Below are 20,999 nucleotides of genomic sequence, written 5' to 3' on the forward strand. Positions count from 1 at the left end.
TGTGCGATAACTAGTGTTTCGAATTGCATCCAGAAGCAGACTAGCTATTTTAGGAGGGAATCCCATGTACATCGTAAGCAGGTGCAGGATCAGTCTGGCTGTCGTATTCTGGGCCAGTTGTACACTTTTCAAAACAGTCTCCTGTGGTACATTATACTCTAAGAATCCAAATGGGATTTTATTAGAAGGTAATCTTCACTGACGTGTACAAAGGGTAGCAGCATTCTCATTGCAACTATAAATGTAGAAGTATTCGATAGTCACAAGTAAAGCTAAAGTCATGTGAACTTGCTCATAAATTTCAATTTTGTTTCTTCTTTGTTAGGAAGAGCCTAGATTTGATTGAGTCCCTGTTGCGGTTGGCAGAGGTGGGCCAGTATGAACAAGTCAAGCAGCTCTTCAGTTTCCCTATCAAGCACTGTCCAGATATGTTGGTCTTGGCTTTGCTACAGATCAACACTTCTTGGCATACTTTGCGTCATGAACTCATCTCCACACTTATGCCCATTTTCCTTGGCAACCACCCAAATTCTGCTATCATCTTGCATTATGCATGGCACGGGCAGGTAAGGACTTGAAAGGGGCAAAAGTGGAGATCTCTTGCTTTTTCTTTGGCCTCAGAAGAATGGTGTGGTTTGGTTTAAGTTATGTGATAATAATAATAATAATAATAATAATAATAATAATAATAATAATAATAATAATAGGTTTAAGTTATGTGATAATAATAATAATAATAATAATAATAATAACAACAACAACAACAACAATAATATTTATTTCTTAGCCGCACCCTCTCCCGAAGGACTTGGGGCGGCGTACAATAAAACACATAAAAACAGTATGGACAATACACACACAAAATAAACGAATATGTGTACATGGAGGAGGTAGGAAGATGAATAAAGACAGTTAAAACACAATTTAAAATCCCCTAATAAAATTCCAAAAGTCACAAAATTAAAAAACCCGTCAGGAGCAGTGTGAACGAACTATGGTTGAGCCAGGCCAGCTACTTGAAATAGGTGGGTCTTGAGCTTTATCCGGAAGGCGCGGAGGTCAGAGGTAGTCCTAATATCCGGGGGAAGGTCATTCCACAGGGCTGGGCCCGCAACAGAGAAGGCTCTACTCCTAGACGGCGCCCCCCGACATTGTCTGGTGGATGGCACCTGGAGGAGTCCCTCTCTGTGCGAGCGAATTGGTCGCAGGGATGTATGGGGCAGGATACGATCCCGCAAGTAGCTAGGTCCTGAGCCATGGAGCGCTTTAAAGATCGTAATCAAGACCTTGAAACGCACCCGGTAGACCACAGGGAGCCAGTGCAGCTCGCGCAGGAAAGGTGTCACATGGGAGTACCTTGTACTCCCCATAATTACCTGCGCGGCCGCGTTCTGGACCAACTGTAGTCTACGAGTGCATTTCAAGGGAAGCCCCATGTGTTTCAAGCTGCGCTCTGTTGTTGAATATGCCAGTGACCTCCAACCTTTTCAATACCAGGGACCGGCTATGTGGAAAGAGGCTTTTCTGTTAACCGGGGAGACGTGGTTACGCACTCTGCCTGCATCCCACGTGTCTGTAAATGGGGCTTCACTCATTTGTGTGGCCCAGTTTCTGGCACGCTGTGGACTGGTGGCCGGTTTGTGGGCCGGGGGTTGGGGACCCTGTTGTATGCCTTGAAGTCATTGAGAGAGTATCTAGAATAGGGGTGTCAAACTCAAGGCCCAGGGGCCGGATCCGACCTGTGGAGTGCTTAGATCTGGCCTGCAGGGCTGGCCTGGAAACAGCGAAGAACCTGCCCGCGGTGCCTCTGCCAGCAAAAATGAAGGTCGGGAGGGCCTCATGTGGCCCTCTCGAGCTCTGTTAACACTGGCAGAGGGTTGCGGGAGGTCGTTGCAGCTGAAATAGAGCTCGGGAGTCCATTTCTGCTTGCAGAGCGCTCAGGCCACCATAGGCACCCTTGACACAAGTGACATCGAGGTGGCCATGCCCACCCTGACCTCACCCACCCAGGCCCCCTGAGGTCAAACACAATGCTGATGCAGCCCTCAGTGAAAACGAGTTTGACACACCTCGTCTAGAGTGTTGGATTTCACTCTAAATAGCCTGATGATTTCCCAGCTCTCTTTCATGTTTAGCAGAGTCCAGAATAAAGGAGAGCCAGCGTGCTCACATTTTCGGTCCTGGGCAAACCCGTTGTTATATTATGTGACACCCACCTCTGGGAGCAAGAATCTGGTCTCTGTCACCAAGCCAACAACTAATTCATTATGGGAATAGACTAACATTTAACTGTGTTCTTAGGGTCAGTCCCCCTCAATTCGTCAGCTCATCATGCATGCCATGGCAGAATGGTATATGAGAGGAGAACAATATGACCAAGCAAAATTATCACGTATTCTAGATGTGGCCCAAGACTTGAAGGTGAGTCTAATTTTTGTGTTGTTTCTATTTTGGATTATTTGGATTATTTCATTTATTTGTGAAATTTATTGGTTGCCCAATCATAAAAGATGAAGACTGTACAAAGGTAAAAGATATAAATAAAATACTATAAAAAGTGGTCCAATTAAAAGATGGGGAGGGTGGGAGTAGGATGAGGGGGAGGTGGTATCTGTTAATCGCTCAACCACCTCCACTGTGATGCTCCCCTATTGGAGCCCCAAGCTATCTGGCAGAGCCAGGTCTTTAGGCTCTTATAAAAGATTGGGAACTCACCTATTAATACTCAACCATATTCCTCTAGTTAGACTGGGACATATATATCGGGATTATTCTTCCAAATACTAACAAAGAGCACCATACTTTCACTAGTAGTAGTCGTACGGTAATGCTGAACCTTTTTGGCATAATACTTTGGGGACATACAATACCATTATTAATCAAGTAATTAAATGCTTTCCAGAGTTAGGTATATTGCATTTAGTTAGAGGATTGAATCCCAAACTTAAAAATAAGGAACATATCTGTTTAATTTTAGCAATTAAAATACTGTAAAACTTTTCAAGGTTCTTCGGTTGCTAGATTAGAAAAATCACAGCCAAATTTAAAATAATGAAACATCAGAGCAGGAACCACAGTTTTATTAAATGTTCATAGATTTTATACTTTATCTCAATATTAACATATAATAGTGAGGTAATATTTATTGACATATATGATAAGAGCCATTGTGGTGCAGTGGCTATTTACTTATTTTTAAATAGATTTTTGTGTTTTCTGAACATTTTTACTCTGAATGTCTTGCATATTTGTTATCTAATGACTTGATAGTATTTGTTAATCATAGCTTTTGTGTATGTGTACAGACCACATATATAAAGAGGATAAAAATAACAATGAGAAGAACAAAAAAGGAAATAAACATTATATCAGGGGGAGAAAAAAATCCACAACCATAATTTGGGCTTAGCCTAGGTTTAGTAACAAAACCAGATCTTTTAAGTTCTTTCAGAAAGGCCAGCAGTGTTAGGGTGAGTGTGTTCTCCAGGGGAATGTGTTCCAGAAGGAAAGATCTCATCCTGAATCTGCTTCCCTGGTAGATTGGATACAGACCATGGCCTCCTGGATCTAATGGGATAGGTAGATACATCTGGGGAGAGACAGCCCTGCACTTAAGCTGCTCTCAAGCCAAACTATTCCCCAGTTTGTGCAAGAGAATCTAGGTAGCCATAATATAATACATTGATGTTGGGTACCTCAGTTCTCAGATAATTATATTTACTTTGGAGATCTTCTAGTCCATTGCTTATTATTTAGAATAGCCCATTAGTGGTTATATGGGTAATGTAGGGTAGGGTAGGATAAGATAGGATAGTTGGAAGGTACCTTGGAGGTCTTCTAGTCTAACGCTTTGCTCAGGCAGGAAACCCTATAACATTTCAGACAAATGGTTGTCCAATCTCTTCTTAAAAACTTCCATTGTTCGACATTCACAACTTCTGGAGGCAAGTTATTCTACTAATTAATTAATTGTTAATTAGTACTTTGTGAGATGGTATTTACAAACTATTAGCTCTTCTTCCAGTATATTAGCTTTCAAATATTCAGTATATTCCAATATTATTGAACGCTCCATCCAGTCATCAAAATACCTGCAGTTCCTGGTCCAGGGTGAAACAATGGTAAATCTGAACTAGAAGGATATAGTCACCAGTTGTGATGCTGAAGACGACGATTGTTTCAGGTGAAGGAAAAATTAGGAGGATGACTAGTTTTCTGCTTCTGAGCACCTTTCCGTCTTCAGCAGGCATGGCCTTCCTGGGGCCATTCATTTCTCTACCACACACCCTACATTCACCCTGCTATTTTTTAGGATTCCCAAGGAACTTCCACATGTTGCTTTCTTCCACCACAAATGTTGTGCAGTGGAAATGAATTTGCATACCACTACAAGAAGGCTAGTAGAGAAGTCAGGCTTGCCATATGGACTAGCAGCTTTTTTTTTCTTTAGGCATTGTCTATGCTGCTGAATGGTACTCCATTTGCCTTTGTTATTGACCTTGCTGCCCTTGCCTCTCGGCGGGAATACCTCAAACTAGACAAATGGCTCACAGATAAAATTCGGGAGCATGGGGTAAGTAGGGTTTTCTTAATTCATTCTGCAAATTGTTTTCTGATGAAAACCGTTGCTTATTTTAAAGTGTCCTGTTCATGTGTGCAAAGTATGACCTTAAATGTGTTGAACTTTAACTCACTCAATGCTTATCTACTTTATTTATTTATTTATTTATTTATTTATTTCCTGCCTTTCTTTATTTTTTTATAAATATGAAACTATTTTTGTGATACTATATGCATCTCTTACAGCTTTGCACTTCTCCTCCTTAGGAGCCTTTCATCCAAGCTTGTATGACTTTCTTGAAAAGAAGATGTCCCTCTATCTTGGGTGGTCTTGCTCCAGAGAAAGACCAGCCCAAAAGTGCTCAACTTCCACCGGAGACCCTAGCAACAATGCTAGCTTGCCTTCAGGCTTGTGCTGGGTAAACAAATTATGGTTATCTTTAAAATAATGTCTGTTTAGGGGCTAAAGCAGAGGAGAGGGAGTTCAGTGTGATATTCTGTGGCTCAGCTACTGATCCACTTGGTTAATAAGGTTGAGGTAAGAACTTTGTGGACAAATAGCAAGTTGAAAAGAGGTATGAATTTTAAATATAGAACACATGGATAATCTTTAACATTGTTATATGCAAAATATTATTTGTCTTAAACCAATAAATGATATTTTCTTCTATTTATATATCCCATATTGGATCTACGTTTAAAATTTATATATTACAGGATCAAAATGGATTCATCATTATTTCTTGGGTACCATATTTTTCGGAGTATAAGACACACCAAGGGTTTTTTTTTATTGAAAAAGTTTTATACAGACAAATTTTCCCCCTTTTAACCCCCCCCCCCCATACAGTATAAATCACATACAGATACTATGCCCCTCCCCTCCCCCCAGCCACCCCCACACAAAAATTCTCATTCAAATATTATACCAAATACTTTACCCCCTCCCTCCCTTCCCCCCCCCGTCTTAAAGTAAATTACTTGTTCACATATTGTACCCCCTCTTCTCCCAACAATCACAATATAAGTTTCTCTTAAAGTAACAATAGCACATTAATCCCATCTTCTAAGCTAATTTAACATATATAACTCATAATATAAATTTCTCTAAAAATAACAATATTTCATTAATCCCATCTTCTGGTTTATTTATACATATATATTGCCCCGCCCTCCACCCTAACCCTCCCCCACCTCCCACTCAAACCCACCCCCCTGACTTCTGCTATACACCGCTCTAACAATTCCAAGCATCCCATATATTATTTACTCTGATCATCTATCAGTCTAAACATTCTTACCTAAAGGCTACATAGTACTTCCTAGTCTGGTATTTATTCTGTATGTAATCAATCCATTTTACCCATTCCTGTGTATAATTCTCCTGCTTCTGACCTTTTAAGAAAGCTGACATTTTTGCCATTTCGGCGAACCCCGCCACCTTCTGAGTCCATTGACCAATTGTCGGTAAAAAATCTTTCTTCCAATGTTGCGCAATCAACAACCTAGCTGCTGTGACCATATACAAAACCAATTTTGTTTCCCCTTTAGTAAAATCTTATTTATTTATTATTTATTTATTTGAACTTATTAGTCGCCCCCTCTCCCCACAGGGACTTGGGGCGACGTACACAAGCAACAGTCAGAACAGTGTCATACAGAGGAGGTAAAAAATAAATAAATAAATTACAATACTCAATAAAGTTAAAACCCCAATAACATTAAAAGTTTAAAAACTAACATTAACAATTAAAAATGACCAAGGGGTGGAAAAGTTGTCGAGTTATGCCAGGCCGGCTAGCCGAAACAGGTGGGTCTTCAGTTTACTGCGGAAGGAGCGGAGATCGGTTGTTGTCCTAATGTCTGGGGGGAGGTCGTTCCAAAGGGTAGGGCCCGCCACAGAGAAGGACCTACTCCTGGGCACTGCCCTCTGACAATCTCTAGAGGACGGCACCCGGAGGAGACCCTCTCTGTGTGAGCGAATGGGCCGCAGGGATGTATGGGGCAGGACACGATCCCGCAGATAACTAGGCCCTATGCCATGGAGCGCTTTGAAGATGGTAACTAACACCTTGAAGCGCACCCGGTAGGCCACAGGAAGCCAGTGCAGCTCGCGCAGGAGAGGTGTTATATGGGAGAACCTCGATCTCCCCATAATTACCCGGGCGGCTGCATTCTGGACCAACTGCAGTCTCCGGGCGCACCTCAAGGGGAGCCCCATGTAGAGAGCGTTACAGTAGTCCAGGCGAGACGTCACCAGCGCGTGAGTGACTGTGCGCAGGGCCCCCCGGTCCAAAAGGGGTCGCAATTGGCGCACCAGGCGAACCTGGTGGAACTGGGAGTTCCACAATGAAGTCCATTGTGACCTCTTCCCATGGTTAGGGCTCTCTGCTACAGGTTCTGGGCTCTTGGATTCAATCATCCCTGGTTGGCCTTTTTCCTCCTCCGAGGCCTCCCCCTTGGTAGGACTTTTCGTCACCTTAAGTTGAGGATCCTCTTCCAGAGGTCGTTTCGGCTTTCCCCCCTCCGAGGCCTCCCCCTTGGTAGGACTCTTTGTCACCTTAAGTTGGGGATCCTCCTCCAGAGATTGTTTGCCCTTTTCCTCCTCCGAGGCCTCCCCCTTGTTAGGACACTTCATCAACTTAAGTTGGGGATCCTCTTCCAGAGGTTGTTGGCCCAGATGACTCTTCTGTGGTGGCATCTGGGGCCCTCTGTTTACCGCCGTGGCGATTGGTACACACGTTTGTTCTTCAGCAATTCCCTCCTCCGAGGCCTCCCCTTTGTTTTGTTTTTTTTGTTCTTAAAATTTTTATTGGTTTAAAAAAAATTTTACAAGGGAAAAAGGTTAAGACAGTGATGGCGAACCTATGGCACGCGTGCCACAGGTGGCACGCGGAGCCATTTGTCAGGGCACACGAAGCGCTGCCCTGTTAGCTGGCCAGCGCGCATGTGCGCACCCTTTCCTAAAGCCCTTTTTCGCCCTCCCTAGGCTCCAGAGTCTTTATAGGAGCCTGGGGAGGGCGAAAAGAGCCTTCCCTGCCCCCCCCTGAAGGCCCTCCGGAGGCTTCATGAGCTTCCCTGAAGCCTCCGAAGCGCAAAAAACCCGCCCTACGGGCAAACCGTAAGTTCAGGAACGGACTTCCGGTTTGCTCGGAGGGTCGTTTTGACTGCTCCGGAGGCTTCAGGGAAGTGTACTGAAGGTCCCTCAAGCCTCCGGAGGGCTTTCGGGGCGGGCGGGGGAGGCTGTTTTGGCCCTCCCCAGGCTCCTATAAAGCCTCTGGAGCCTGGGGAGGGCAAAAAAAAAGCATGCAAAAAATGGTGGGGAGCACCACAACCCCCCCCCCCAGTGCGCACATGCACACTGGGGGGTTGTGCATTGCATTATGGGTGCGGCACGCCCGCACACTACCCCCCTGCACTCCCCCCACTTATGGCACGCGAGCCAAAAAAGGTTCGCCAATGCTGGGTTAAGAGGTTATGGAACATTTTGACAGCTACATCGTGCGGGGGGGGGGAGAAGTCCCCCCGGGTCTTGCAACTTTTACAAAAAGGAAAAATAAAAAACTATGAACATTTACATAGATATTAGCAGTTTTAAGTTTAACACCAAATCATCAGTATGTTTCAATCATTTTACTTTTGTCACTTCCTTGAAAATACATTGTAACATTTGGAATAGTGTTTCAATTCACTTTTGTGATCTGAGTCTTCTTGTTGTCTCCTCTTCCCCCCCCCCCCCCGTCCACTGGCAGAGCCTCAGCCCCTCCCTGCTTTGTATCTTGTGTAGGTTCCGCCACATCACCTAATAGAGCAGTATGTTTTTTCATGAAAGCCTCTGCTTCCGCAACTGTGTTAATTCTAATTCTACTGCACTCCCAAAAAATCAACATGCCTTCTGGTAACAACCACTTAAACCAAATCCCATTATTATATAATTGTTTTGCTAAGAAGGAATATTTCCTTCTCTTATCTCTTACTTTCTTTGGGATCTGCTTAAGAATGGTTATTTCTTTATCCTTATATTTTAATGGTTCTCCCCTTTGAGCTCCTAGAACCTCATCTCTTGTGGTTTTTCTAAGAAATTTAACATGAACTTCCCTTGGAACATTATGTGTTCTTGCATAGGCTGAATTAATCCTATAAATCAAGTCAATATCCCACCCAAGCTGTTTATCTCTGTTAATATATTCTGCTAACATTGTGGTCATCATCTCTTTAAGATCTTCATTTTCGACTTCAGGTAAATTTTGAAACCTAAGAAAAAAAGACATCCTTTCAAATTCCGTTTTTATCACTTGATTCTCAAATTCTACATTCCCCCTTTGGATTGCCTCCAGGCCGCTCCTCATCCCAACCGCACCCTCCTCCAGTACACCTATCCGCTGCTCATTCTGTGTAGTTTTTTTTTGGTGTCTCTCTGAACTGGTCATTTAAGTCCTGCAGCTGTTTTTTCATTTCATCTTGTCCCTTTAAGAGGGCCTGAAGCATCTGCTGAGTAGAGAAATCCTTTGAACTCTCTTTAGGGGCTTTAGGTTGTAAAAAAGACCCCAAATGTGACTGGTGGGCAATGGGGCTGGACATACAAGATGTCGGGGCCGATGAGGCCTTTCCAGATGGTAATCTTTTTGGACCCATCATGAAGCTCGGAGATAGTTATTGTTCTATACAGGGAATGGTGTCCGTGTCAGCGTTCCAAATATCATACAGAATTAAATCATTATCCAAGGCAAAGTTATCCTTAAAACTCCAATTTAATAAGACAGACATGTTGGCATTATGCTGTGAAATTTCAACTCTAATGTACATCCTGTGGGTTCACCCAGTTGAAAGTTCATTATCTATCCCCACACCCCATAATTCATCACCTGGTCCAATCTTCATCTTCCACGCTGGCATGTACACCCCTCTGCTTCCGGTCAGGTGTCGAGGTACGGAGACAAAAGACGACCTTGAGCTTCTAAAAAGAACCATAGCAATGCATTCCACAATCCTACTCCTTTCTATTCCCCCCTCCCAACTACTACACTAATGAAACAGCATAAGAAATTAATAAAAAGTGTGGCAGGCCAAAGATCCTAAAAGGAACAGAACTACAGGCCTGACAGTCCGTGGGAAAGCACAGCCGGTAGAGACCACCAAACAGGCAGATCCAAAGGAGAATAAGTTGTTTAGTTCAAGACCAAAGCAGATGAGTGGATCAAAGCATTCCATATCCAGGGGAAAAAAATTGTTTGAAGAGGCTCCTGGAGGTCTCTGGGGTGGAAATTAAATCAAGGCAACAAAGTTGCCTCCCCTTTGGTAGGACACTTCGTCACCTTAAGTTGGGGATCCTCTTCCAGAGGTTGGTGGCCCAGATGACTCTTTTCTGGTGGCATCTGGGGCCTTCTTCTTACCGCTATGGCGGTTGGTGCACACGTTTGTGGCATTGGGGCTGGAGCCAAGTACTCTGACGCTCTGTGGCCAAGTTGACAGCAGTGGTGGCATTTTATTGGCCCCCACGAGGAATGGAACTTAGTTACATCTGTAAATTTAGGAACCGTCTCATCACATTGGACTGCCTTCCATCTTGCAGCTTCCCCCTTGGTAAACCATTCTTCCCTTGTGGAGATTGCTTCTCCGTAGGAAGGTGGGGTAAGAACCTTTTGGGGCATTGCAGGTGCACGTTGTCCTGCCATCCATCCTGCAGGCCTCCCTTTAGTAAACCCTTCTTCCATTGTCGAGATTGCTTCTCTGTAGGAAGGTGGGATAAGAACCTGTTGGGGTATTGCAGGTGCACATTGTCCCGCCATCCAACCTGCAGGCCTCCCTTTGGTAATCACTTCTTCCATTGTCGAGATTGCTTCTCTATGGGAAGGTGGGGTAAGAACCTGTTGGGGCATTGCAGGGGAGACTGGAACCGGTGGGGAGGTCAATCCCTTGGTTGGCCACTGCCCAGTTTTCTGCCATGGTGCCATCTGCTGAGGGAGGGCAGGTGCCCTCTGGCATCCCTCCCATCCATGACCTGGGGTTAAGACCCATCCCGGGGTTGCCTGATTCACAGGTTGCAGCTCAACCAACAATGGCTGGCTAGGGAGGTTTATGTGCCAAGGATCCTTCTGTTGGCTAGGAGGAGTTATGGGCCAAGTAGGTGCCCTCTGCTGGCTTGGAGGATTTTCCCATGTTGATGGCAAAGGAGGTGCCCAGTGGAATCTTATCCATCCATACTCTGGGGAAAAAACCCAATCTGGTGGTGCTTCATTCACTGGTTGCAGCCCAATTTGTGGTTGGCAAGTGAAAGATGCTGGCCAAATCCCTTCTTGCTGTCTGCTTTGATATTCCCATTTTGATAGGGAATCTGTTTTCACCTCAGTTGCAGGGTAATGGGTCATTTCATTTATCGCTGTTTGGAAGGAGTAATTATCTCCACTCCAGTCCTCTAGTCCATTGCAGCTTTCACTAGTGAAGGTGGGGTGGGGGGAGATTGACTCACGTTTGGCCGAAGAGGTTGGTCTGGGATTCCAAACATCTTGTCGCTTCCAGCTGTGTGTAGAATCTTTCTCCCACTGCATTCTTCCAGATGCTATAATTTTTCAAACAGAAATTCCTTTGCACTTTGAAGATTTGCAGAGAAGCGTCTCATCTCAGCTTCTAATCTCAAAAGGCTTTCTCATAATTGTTTGCTGATATTTTATGCTAACCCGGTCTGTCAACGTTGGGAAATCAGCACCCCTCGCCAGCCCCCATGCAGGGAGGTTGCTGGTGATTTATTTTAAAAGGAGATTTGGGATAATGTCAAATATCGTGCAGAATTAAATCAGAGTCCAAGGCAGAGCTATCCTTAAAGTTCCAATGTAATAAGACAGACATGTTGGCACATCTGTGGAATCCCAAATTTAAAAGCTTCCTGGGATTCCACCCAGTTCAAAGTTCATGATCTTATCCCCACACCCATAATAATAATAATAATAATAATAATAATAATAATAATAATAATAATAATAATAATAATAATAATAATAATAATAATAATAATAATAAGCACTGGAATTACATTTAAAACAGTTAAAACTTGACAAAATCACCATCAGTCAAATGCAAAAAGCTGCACTGCTTGGATCTGCACGTATATTACGAAAATACGTTACGACGTCCTAGGCCCCTGGGTGGGGCCCGACTAGTAATCAATGCCAAATCCGGCGAATCAACTGGCCGCTGTGATACAATCGTATAGTAGTAGTAGTAGTAGTAGTAGTAGTAGTAGTAGTAGTAGTAATAATAATAATAATAATAATAATAATAATAATAATAATAATAATAATAATAATAATAATAAATTTTTATTTGTTAGCCGCACCCTCTCCTAAAGGACTCGGGGCGGCGTACAATAAAAGCACATAAAATATACAAATGAACAATACATATACAGATAAAAATAAACACATACACGTACGTACACATATACATGGAGGAGGTAACAAATATATAAAATAGAATTTAAAATTGACAATTTAAAACACCCTCAATTAAATTACAAGATTTAAAAAAAACCGTCAGGAGCGATAAGGTAAAACTATGGTTGAGCCAGGCCAGCTAATTGGAAGAGGTGGGTCTTGAGCTTTGCACGGAAGGAGCGGAGGTCAGAGGTAGTCCTGATATCAGGGGGGAGGTCACTCCACAGGGCTGGGCCCGTCACAGAGAAGGCTCTGCTCCTAGGCGTCGCCCCCCGACACTGTTTGGTAGACGGCACCTGGAGAAGTCCCTCTCTGTGCGAGCGAATTGGTCGTAGGGATGTATGGGGCAGGATGCGATCCCGCAGGTAGCTAGGTCCTGTGCCATGGAGCGCTTTAAAGATCGTAATCAGAACCTTGAAACGCTCCCGATAGACCACAGGAAGCCAGTGCAGCTCGCGCAGGAGAGGTGTCACATGGGAGTACCTTGTACTCCCCATAATCACCCGCGCGGCCGCATTCTGGACCAACTGCAGTCTCCGAGTGCATCTCAAGGGAAGCCCCATGTAGAGAGCATTAAAGTAGTCCAGGCGAGACGTCACCAGCGCATGAGTGACTGTGCGTAAGGCATCCCGGTTCAATAGGGGGCGCAATTGGCGCACCAGGCGAACCTGGTGGAACGCCCCCCTTGCCACGGCTGTCACATGGTCATCCATGGACAGCCGGGCATCCAGGAGGACGCCCAAATTGCGCGCCCGCTCCACGGGGGCCAGTTGTACGCCCCCAATGGCCAAAGATGGAAGCAATTGGTTGAACCGGGGGGCCGGAACCCACAGCCACTCCGTCTTGGAGGGGTTGAGCTTGAGTTGGTTGCCATCCATCCAGACCCGTACGGCTTCCAAGCACCGGGACATCACTTCGACAGCCTCGTTGGGGTGGTTCGGGGTGGAAATGTACAGCTGGGTATCATCAGCGTACAGATGATATCCCACCCCGAAACCACGAATGATCTCGCCCAGCGGCTTCATGTATGTGTTGAACAGGAGTGGCGAGAGGACCGACCCCTGTGGCACCCCGCAAGTGAGGGGACTTAGGGTCGACCTCTGCTCCCCTGCCAACACACGTTGCGTCTGGCCGGAGAGGTAGGAGCCGAACCACCGCAAAACGGTGCCTCGAACCCCCAACCCCTCCAGTCGGTGCAACAGGATACCATGGTCGATGGTATCAAAAGCCGCCGAGAGGTCTAATAGGACCAGGATAGAGGAACAACCCCTATCTCTGGCCCTCCAGAGATCATCCACCAACGCGACCAAGGCCGTCTCCGTGCTGTGCCCGGGTCGGAAGCCATAAATCCATCACATGGTCCAATCTTCTTCAGCCTGGCTGGCATCTCCACCCAGCTGGTTCCAGTCAGATGCAGAGGTGCAGAGAGAAAAGATGACCTTGGGCTTCTAGAAAGGAATGAAAACAACACATTCCACAATTCTACTCCTTTCTATTTCCCCTCCCAATTACTACACTAATGAAACAGCATAATGAAATAATAGAGAGAGTGGCAGGCCAAAGATCCTAAAAAGGAATATAACTGCAGGCCTATCTTTGAGATTCTTTTATGTCCTTCAGCTTTTGCTTGCTGGAAAAAAAACTGTTAAAATATGTTGAGCTTTTTGTCCCTCAGTTATACAAGAGGATATTAGAATGCATTGGGAGAAAGTGATCTAAGCTCAAACAAGCCAGTTCTAAGGCAGACAGACATCTTCATAGAACCCCTGACTCTTAGTCCCGGCAGTTACGCAAAAGGTGCCAGGTTTTGACCTTCCTCGCCACTCTGAACACAATCTGTACCCAACACAGTGTCTGCCAGGACTTATTGTTTAAGTGGGGTCTTGTCTCTACCCCTCCATGTGATTGTGGTGCTACTCGACAAAATATCTGCCTCATTGTGTCCGAATGTCCAGAGCTTATACCAGCCCAATATCTGATTTTTTTCTACATCGACTATCCTGTACTTGAATTGCAGAGTGGACTGGACGTTAACATTTGAACTACTTAAGTCCATGTATTTGCCATATACTAAATAAATAAATAAGATAGAGAATTTGCTAGCCTTTCCATCTAGCTATGTTTATAGCCAGGACGAAATGTAGTTTTGGAACAGTACTAAAACAAACTGACTTTCTGGTAATTATAAGTAAAAATGACTTGGTTTCTCCATTAGAAGTGTATCACAAGAGCTGTCGGAAACTATTCTCACCATGGTAGCCAACTGCAGCAATGTAGTGAACAAAGCCAGACAGCCACCACCCGGCGTGATGCCCAAAGGACGTCCCCCCAGTGCTAGCAGCCTGGATGCCATCTCCCCTGTGCAGGTATGTAGCAAGCATGAAAGCAGCAGATAAATAGTTCTTTTGCCTATTGGTTTTTCGGTGTGCAGAATTCAGTCTCATTCAAAAAGAGTTCATCCTGTTTTCTTGGCATGGTGAATGTTACCTTGCAGGTTAAGCACAGCCTTTGAACCTGATTAGCCCTTTACAGCTTCTCAGGCCAAGCATCAGTGCTAGATTGTAAGGGCTTGTGATAATCGGGCTCTTTGGCTCTCAAGCTGAACTGCTCTTTGAAAAAGCAAGGAACAACCCTAGGACTGCACTCACAGATAGATTTATGTGCCCTTTCATTATTTATTCTCTAAATATTGTATTTGGCTCTGTTCTACTGATTAAAAGAAAAAAATAAATGAAAGAAAGATAGGAGTCTGGGCGTATGTTTTGAGAAACTTATCTGCAGTAAGGCCATGCTGAAGTACTGAACATTATGGTCAGTTGGAAGATAGTTGTCTTGCATGGTAATGTCATGGTTCCAAGTAATGGGCGGAATGAATTCAGAACTCTGAGGCTGTGGATTTTCTCAAAGATCCATTTTATATTGGGTACATCATATTGGCACATTCAAATGTGAAATCAACTTTAAATATTTCCAAGGTTTTGTTATAATTACCCCCTCCCCCCCTAGTGTCACTGGTCATGTTAACCAACCAGGTGGATGGCAGGCTGCTCGGCTGCTCCCTCCAGCTGTTGCGAGGTTACATTGAGACAATAGTGATTCTCAGGGCCTTAGCGCTGTTATATCTGGCATCTGGGAGGAAATCACCCCACATCCTTTAGTTCCCCTCCCCCCATATGTATGGCAACTAAGAAACGAAGTAAAAAAAATATGGCTTCAGCTAAAGTCATTTTGAGAGTTGACAGTTAATTTATAATCTAAAAGAGCCCTCAGCAGAATTCTGCAGAAGTGTCTCTTTGATGGATAAAGTGACTTCACTCTTATTTATTGTCCTGATATGTTCAGAGGCCGCTCAAACTCATTGCTTTCCACCAGCTGTCCTTTATTTATGCTTTAATTTATGTACACTTTCAATTCCAAGTTCACTTTGTCTTATGGCATTTTCCCTCTCCAGATAGCTCTGCTGTGTGTGCTTCCTGACTACCTCTGCTTATTGTGTTTTTATGTCCTGACTCTTTCTAGTCTCAGAGCATAGACTACCTTCAGTCTTTAGGGCCATTCTGTGTATCATCTAATTTCCAGTTTTGTAGGCAAAACTCCAGTTGATTTTTTAGCTTTTCAGAGCTGATGATTGGCATTTGGGGAACAAAAGGCCACTCCAGATGGGCTTTCGGATCTGATCTTCATGATTCTTCTTACGTTGGTAGGAACAGACCTATCATGTTAGGATTTGATGCAAAATGTTACTGATTTGACAGGTGTGATCTAAATAAAGATGATAAACCATTTGATACAAATATATAAATAACTGTTTTCTTTTCCTTGATGTTTTATTCTTGTCAGATTGATCCACTTGCTGCTGGGATGGCATCTCTCAGTTTAGGTGGCCCAACAGTTCCTCATACCCAGAGTGTGCCTGGATTTCCTCCAAACTTGAGTTCTGCTTTTAGTACTCCTCAGTCACCAGCAAAAGCATTTCCACCGCTTTCTACACAAAACCAGAACACACCTTTTAGCGGGATTGGTGGGCTTTCTTCGCAACTTCCAGGTACTCTTTTTTTCTTTTTTTTCCTACTGCGTTCTGGAAAAAAAGAAAAACTTCCTCCCTTTTCCAGCACCTTAAAGCCACAGGACATGAAATCAACTTTGAAGGAGCCAAGTTAATCTCCAAAACAGAACACCTCAACAAGAGAATAATTATGGAAGCCATCGAAATAGAGAAACACCCCCACAACATGAATAAACGTGATGATACCTCCCGCCTACCAAACATCTGGAAACCAGCCCTAGCCAACAAACGAACACCACCCACCACCCAAGCCGTTACAATACAAAACAACAATGCACACACAGCCAGCACCAATCAGCACCAATCTACCAATCATGATACAACCACACAACCAATCATTCCACTTACTGAAACAAAGCCAGCACCCCATCCCCTCCCACCAAGATTTACAGAAAGACGGCAGCTCCATTTCCATTTTAAGCCCAAGCTTGAAGATGGCAAGTGAGATCTTGCCGAAACGTTGCAAAGACAATCTCAATCTTACACGGGAAAAGACCCGAATACAACAAAACCAGCATATATGTGTGTCTGTGTGTTGTATTTGTACTGATAAATAAATAAAGGGAGACTAGTATAGATCTATTTTGAGCTAATTAGCTCTCATCAGCTAGCCATACCCTTACTGGGATTTGAAATAGCTCAAAATAGATCTATACTAGTCTCCCTTTATTTATCAGTACAAATACAACACAAAAATATAAAAAGGCAACATTAAAAATAAAAATATGGTTTTCTGCCTGCATGGTCTTCTGTGATGAGCCGAAGAACAGAAAGAGGGAGTAGTGAGCTTCCTCCCATATTTAGGCATACCAGGGGTTGTTACATACATACATACATACATACATACATACATACATACATACATAATGTCAATCAATCAACAGTTGGCCTTTTCAGGGATAAATATACTGTTCTAAAGTCAGAGATAATAATTTTCTTTTTTCAGTAGGTGGTCTCACAACAAGTAGTCTGGGTATTGGAACTGGGAACCTTGGTCTCCCTGCAGTGAATAATGACCCATTTGTGCCAAGAAAGCTGAACACATCAGGACTGAACCAGCCCACATTCCAGCAGAGTAAGGTGAAACCTTGTAAGTGGTGATGTTTGATTATTGACCAGCCCACAGCTTTGTTGATTTACGCTGCAGGGGTGGATGATGTTGTATATGTAATAAAAAAGGACTCTGGCAGGTGCAGAGCTGTGGACACCCTTTCAGCCAGTACTTTTTAACGCTCCCTTTAAAAATTACAGCTCCCAAAATTTCCTTTAGCCAGCTAAAAAGGTCTCTTCTTTCTTTTCTTTTCTTTTCTTTTCTTTTCTTTTTTTTTCTTTTGAAAACCCCCTCCCATTTCCTTAAGGAACTGTTCCAGTTCAGTTCTCAAGAATATTTTAATGTACAGCATGTTTGACATCTTCTCACAGATGTTCACTCATATTGTGTAGGAATCCAAAGACCATTCCAAAATGTGTATCTTTTGTGTCCCGTTTGGAGCCACACAGTATGCTAGATTGTTGTCTTACTGAAATTTCCAATATTTTTGTAATATATCCTGTAGGATATATTAATATTGAATAATCTTTTCTTCCACCTGCACAAATATTCCTGTGCATTGGTTGAATAAGCCTTTTTGGTTTTATTGGCAACATTTTCAAAAATGGTTTGCCATTGCTTGTTTTTTTTAGGGCCAAGAGAGTGCCCAACATCACCCAGGTGGCTTCATGCCTAAGACAGAAGTAGAGCTCAGAGATTCCCAGTTTCTAATCTTAACCACTACCCAAACTGATTCTCCTCTGCAAATACTTCATTTATTTTTCTCTCAATGGTTGTGGCTGTGGCTGAATAGTTTATTTTTTGTTTTGTTAAATCGAGAGTACTTTGTTCCAAACATCTTTAGCTTTTGTGTTTTTTGAGCTCGGTTGTTTTCTCACAGACATTTCATTATCCAACTAGGTCACATAGTCAGAGCTAGTCTAGCGATGATGATGACGACCTAGCACTAATGATGTGACCTAGGCACTTAACTCCCCCACAACTATTAAGTTGTGTCATACTTTATATTTCGTGCCAAGGTTGCACTGTCCACCTCTGCCCAAATCTCCTCTCTGACGTAGAGCATCCTCATCTGAGATAATGTTTGCTTTTTTGGATCATGACCACCTTTTCAGCTTCTGCCAATCAGTGTGCTGTGTACCAATGACTTCCCTGACTGGTACAGGCAGTTGAAACACTGTAGGGTGGCTTCTGTTAACTTGGTGCCATAAAATAAATGCATTTTCCAGCATTTCATGATTTTAATTTGTACATGCCTTTTTCAAACAGCTGACTTATCTCAGGTATGGCCAGAGGCTAATCAGCACTTTAGCAAAGAGATTGATGATGAAGCCAACAGCTATTTTCAGCGTATTTATAATCACCCACCCCATCCCACCATGTCTGTAGATGAGGTGAGTTTGGAGAGCAGATGCTTTTATTTCAAGTATTATCAAACTCCTGGCATGGCAGGTGCTGACAATGGTACTTTCTGTTGGGTTGCAAAATAATAAATATTGAAAGTTTTGAAATAATGCTTTTGTAGAGTTACAGCAACCCTTTGCATTTCCAGTACATGCTGTATGCAAAACAAAATTGCTGCAGGTAGTTCTCACTTACTGACCACTTATTCAGAGGCCTTTCAACCTTGCAACAGCAGTAAAAAACGAGACTTACAACTGGTTCGCTTAGTTGCAGCCATCGTGGCATCCCCACAGTCATGTGATCACAATTTCAGTACTTGGCAACATGTTCATTACTATGGCTGCAGTATTCTGCAATGTGATCACCATTTCTGACTTTCAAAGCTGACTATATAAGCAAAATCCATGGGGAGGCCAGCAGAAAGTCCAAGAGATGGTTACATCACATCACTTTTACCGACTAGTGGTTATTCACTTAATGACCAAGCCAGCACTAATGTCATAAATTGATGTGGTGACTTGATTTGTACTTAATGACTGTACCGCTTACCAAAAGAGTTGGTTCAAATTGCAGTTGGTGAGTGAGGACTACCTATATTTTAAACATTAAGCTATTAGTAAATCTCATTGCTGATGTATTTTATTAAGTATGCCTTATTATATACTAGATAATAAGAGTATCTAGCAAATAAACATGCACTGGTATTTTTGAAAACAATTCAGGCTTTAACTGGACCCAATTTTAAGCATACATTCTTGTCCGGAACAATAATTTTTCCTTTGCATGCCTACTTAATCTACTTACGGCAGAAGTGTCAGAATGTTTCACTTCAGGGAGGATTTATATACTGCAGTCTGTAGGGCGATGGGGTGGGAGCTTATCAGAAGCCTTTTCGCTAAATGCCTCCCTGAGGTCCCAATATTCCTTGTGGATTTTCTCCTCCCGCTCAATTCTCTTGCTTGCGGCCGCTGCCAGTTCCTTCGTGGCCTTGGCTATGCAGGAGGTTTTCCCTACCACCCCCCCCCTTCCCTGCTGGATGGAATGGATGCGTAGCAGTCCCTTCCTCCAGTTCACCTCAGGGTTCCACTTTCGTAGCCAGGGTAATCCAAGTATGAGGGGCCATTTCATCCCAGGGATGATGATGAAACTTAAAGTCTCTCAATGGTCTCCTATCCACATCTCCACTGGTTCAGTCATAAAATGTACCCCCCCCCCCAGCTACTGACCCATCCAGCTGGCAAAAAGCAATGGGTAATTTCATTTTCTCAGTCTTAGCCTCATTTTCTCCACCACCTCTGGGCTAATAACACACCTGGTACAACCAGAGTCTAAAAGGGCCAGTATCTTCCCTTGTGCACCAGTTGCAGGCACCCTTAATTCTACTGGGATGGTCATAGGGCCCACATGTGGACTTACCAGGAGGTCGTCATTGGAGTCAGTTTCGCTTTCCCCTGGGGTGGCTGGAGTTCCCAACTCCTCCTGGCCTGGAGGAGCGAACTCAACAACTTCCACATCTTTTGTAGCTGTTTTATGATGTTTTACTGGCCGCTTCTCCCACTTTTTCCCTCCAGCTGAGGTCAGTTTATGGCCAGGCTTAGCGTAGCAATTGGCAACCTGGTGTCCCTCCTTACCACATCTGAAACATGCCATCGACCTGGTGGTTGGTTTCTGGCCAGATCAATTTCCATATCCGCAGCCAGCACATACCAGTGCTAAAAGTCTCAGGGAGCCCCTCAGTTAACACAGAGCTGGTAGACATCATTGTTAAGGCCATCTTTGTAACTGTCCATCAGCGCCTCCTGCGACCATCTCCGCATGTATACAGCCAGCTCGCAAAACTCCTGAGTGTATCCTGCCACTAATTTCCGATCCTGGGCAAAGGATTTCATCCTGGTCCTTGCCTTCTGATCAGCAAGGGGGTCTTCAAAGCGTGCTCTCAGGGCCGTCATAAAACCATCGTAAACTCTCAGCTTTGGGTAATCATTGTGAAGGGTCACCATCCACTCAGTTGCGGCACCCTCCAACATCATGGTAACACATCTCACTTTTGCAGCTTCTGATGCAAAATCCTTCCAATACTCCTGCATGTAGTTCCAAACTTGAGCTAAGAAAAATCCCAGCACTTTGGGATCCCCTCCATATTTCACTCCTAGCGGAGGAATCTTTGGGATTCGGAGCCTTCGTGGAGCTACCCCCCTAGGGGGAGGGGGGGTGGCTGGGCCGCTGTTGCTGCTAGAGCTCCGGCCTCCTGCACTGGTCCTGGTTGAGCTCCCAGGGCTGATTCTGGGTTGGCCGGGGCTTCGTCTTCCCCTCTCCCCCGCCTGCTCAGCCCCTCCACACTCCGGTAAGGTGTACCTTTCATGCACTCTCCGACTTTGGGCTTTGTGCAAGAGGTATAAAGCTTGTGTCAGCAGAAGGTCCTTTTTGTCAGCTTCCTGCCAGACAGCTTCTGCCTGCTGGCTCCGGGTGGCTGCAAGTCCCATGGGAA

At 44.1% G+C, this 20,999-nt stretch overlaps 1 protein-coding gene across 4 annotated transcripts in view; it reads left to right on the forward strand.

Annotated features, from left to right (window-relative positions):
• The window catches only part of CNOT1 (CCR4-NOT transcription complex subunit 1), a 185,816-nt gene that overhangs the window by 81,809 nt on the left and 83,008 nt on the right, over positions 1 to 20,999 (forward strand). For 3 of the 4 annotated variants that reach the window (XM_081963630.1, XM_081963627.1, XM_081963629.1), the window contains exons 13-20: positions 326 to 566; positions 2,302 to 2,421; positions 4,451 to 4,573; positions 4,828 to 4,979; positions 14,206 to 14,356; positions 15,831 to 16,035; positions 17,003 to 17,146; positions 18,377 to 18,501. In XM_081963630.1, coding sequence (XP_081819756.1) covers positions 326 to 566; positions 2,302 to 2,421; positions 4,451 to 4,573; positions 4,828 to 4,979; positions 14,206 to 14,356; positions 15,831 to 16,035; positions 17,003 to 17,146; positions 18,377 to 18,501 — 1,261 coding nt within the window. The remainder of the gene's footprint in view (positions 1 to 325; positions 567 to 2,301; positions 2,422 to 4,450; positions 4,574 to 4,827; positions 4,980 to 14,205; positions 14,357 to 15,830; positions 16,036 to 17,002; positions 17,147 to 18,376; positions 18,502 to 20,999) is intronic. The other variant, XM_081963628.1, reaches the window with a different exon arrangement.

This window comes from Natrix helvetica (assembly GCF_964273705.1).
Source record: "Natrix helvetica genome assembly, chromosome: 10".
Taxonomy (NCBI): Eukaryota; Metazoa; Chordata; class Lepidosauria; order Squamata; family Natricidae; genus Natrix; species Natrix helvetica.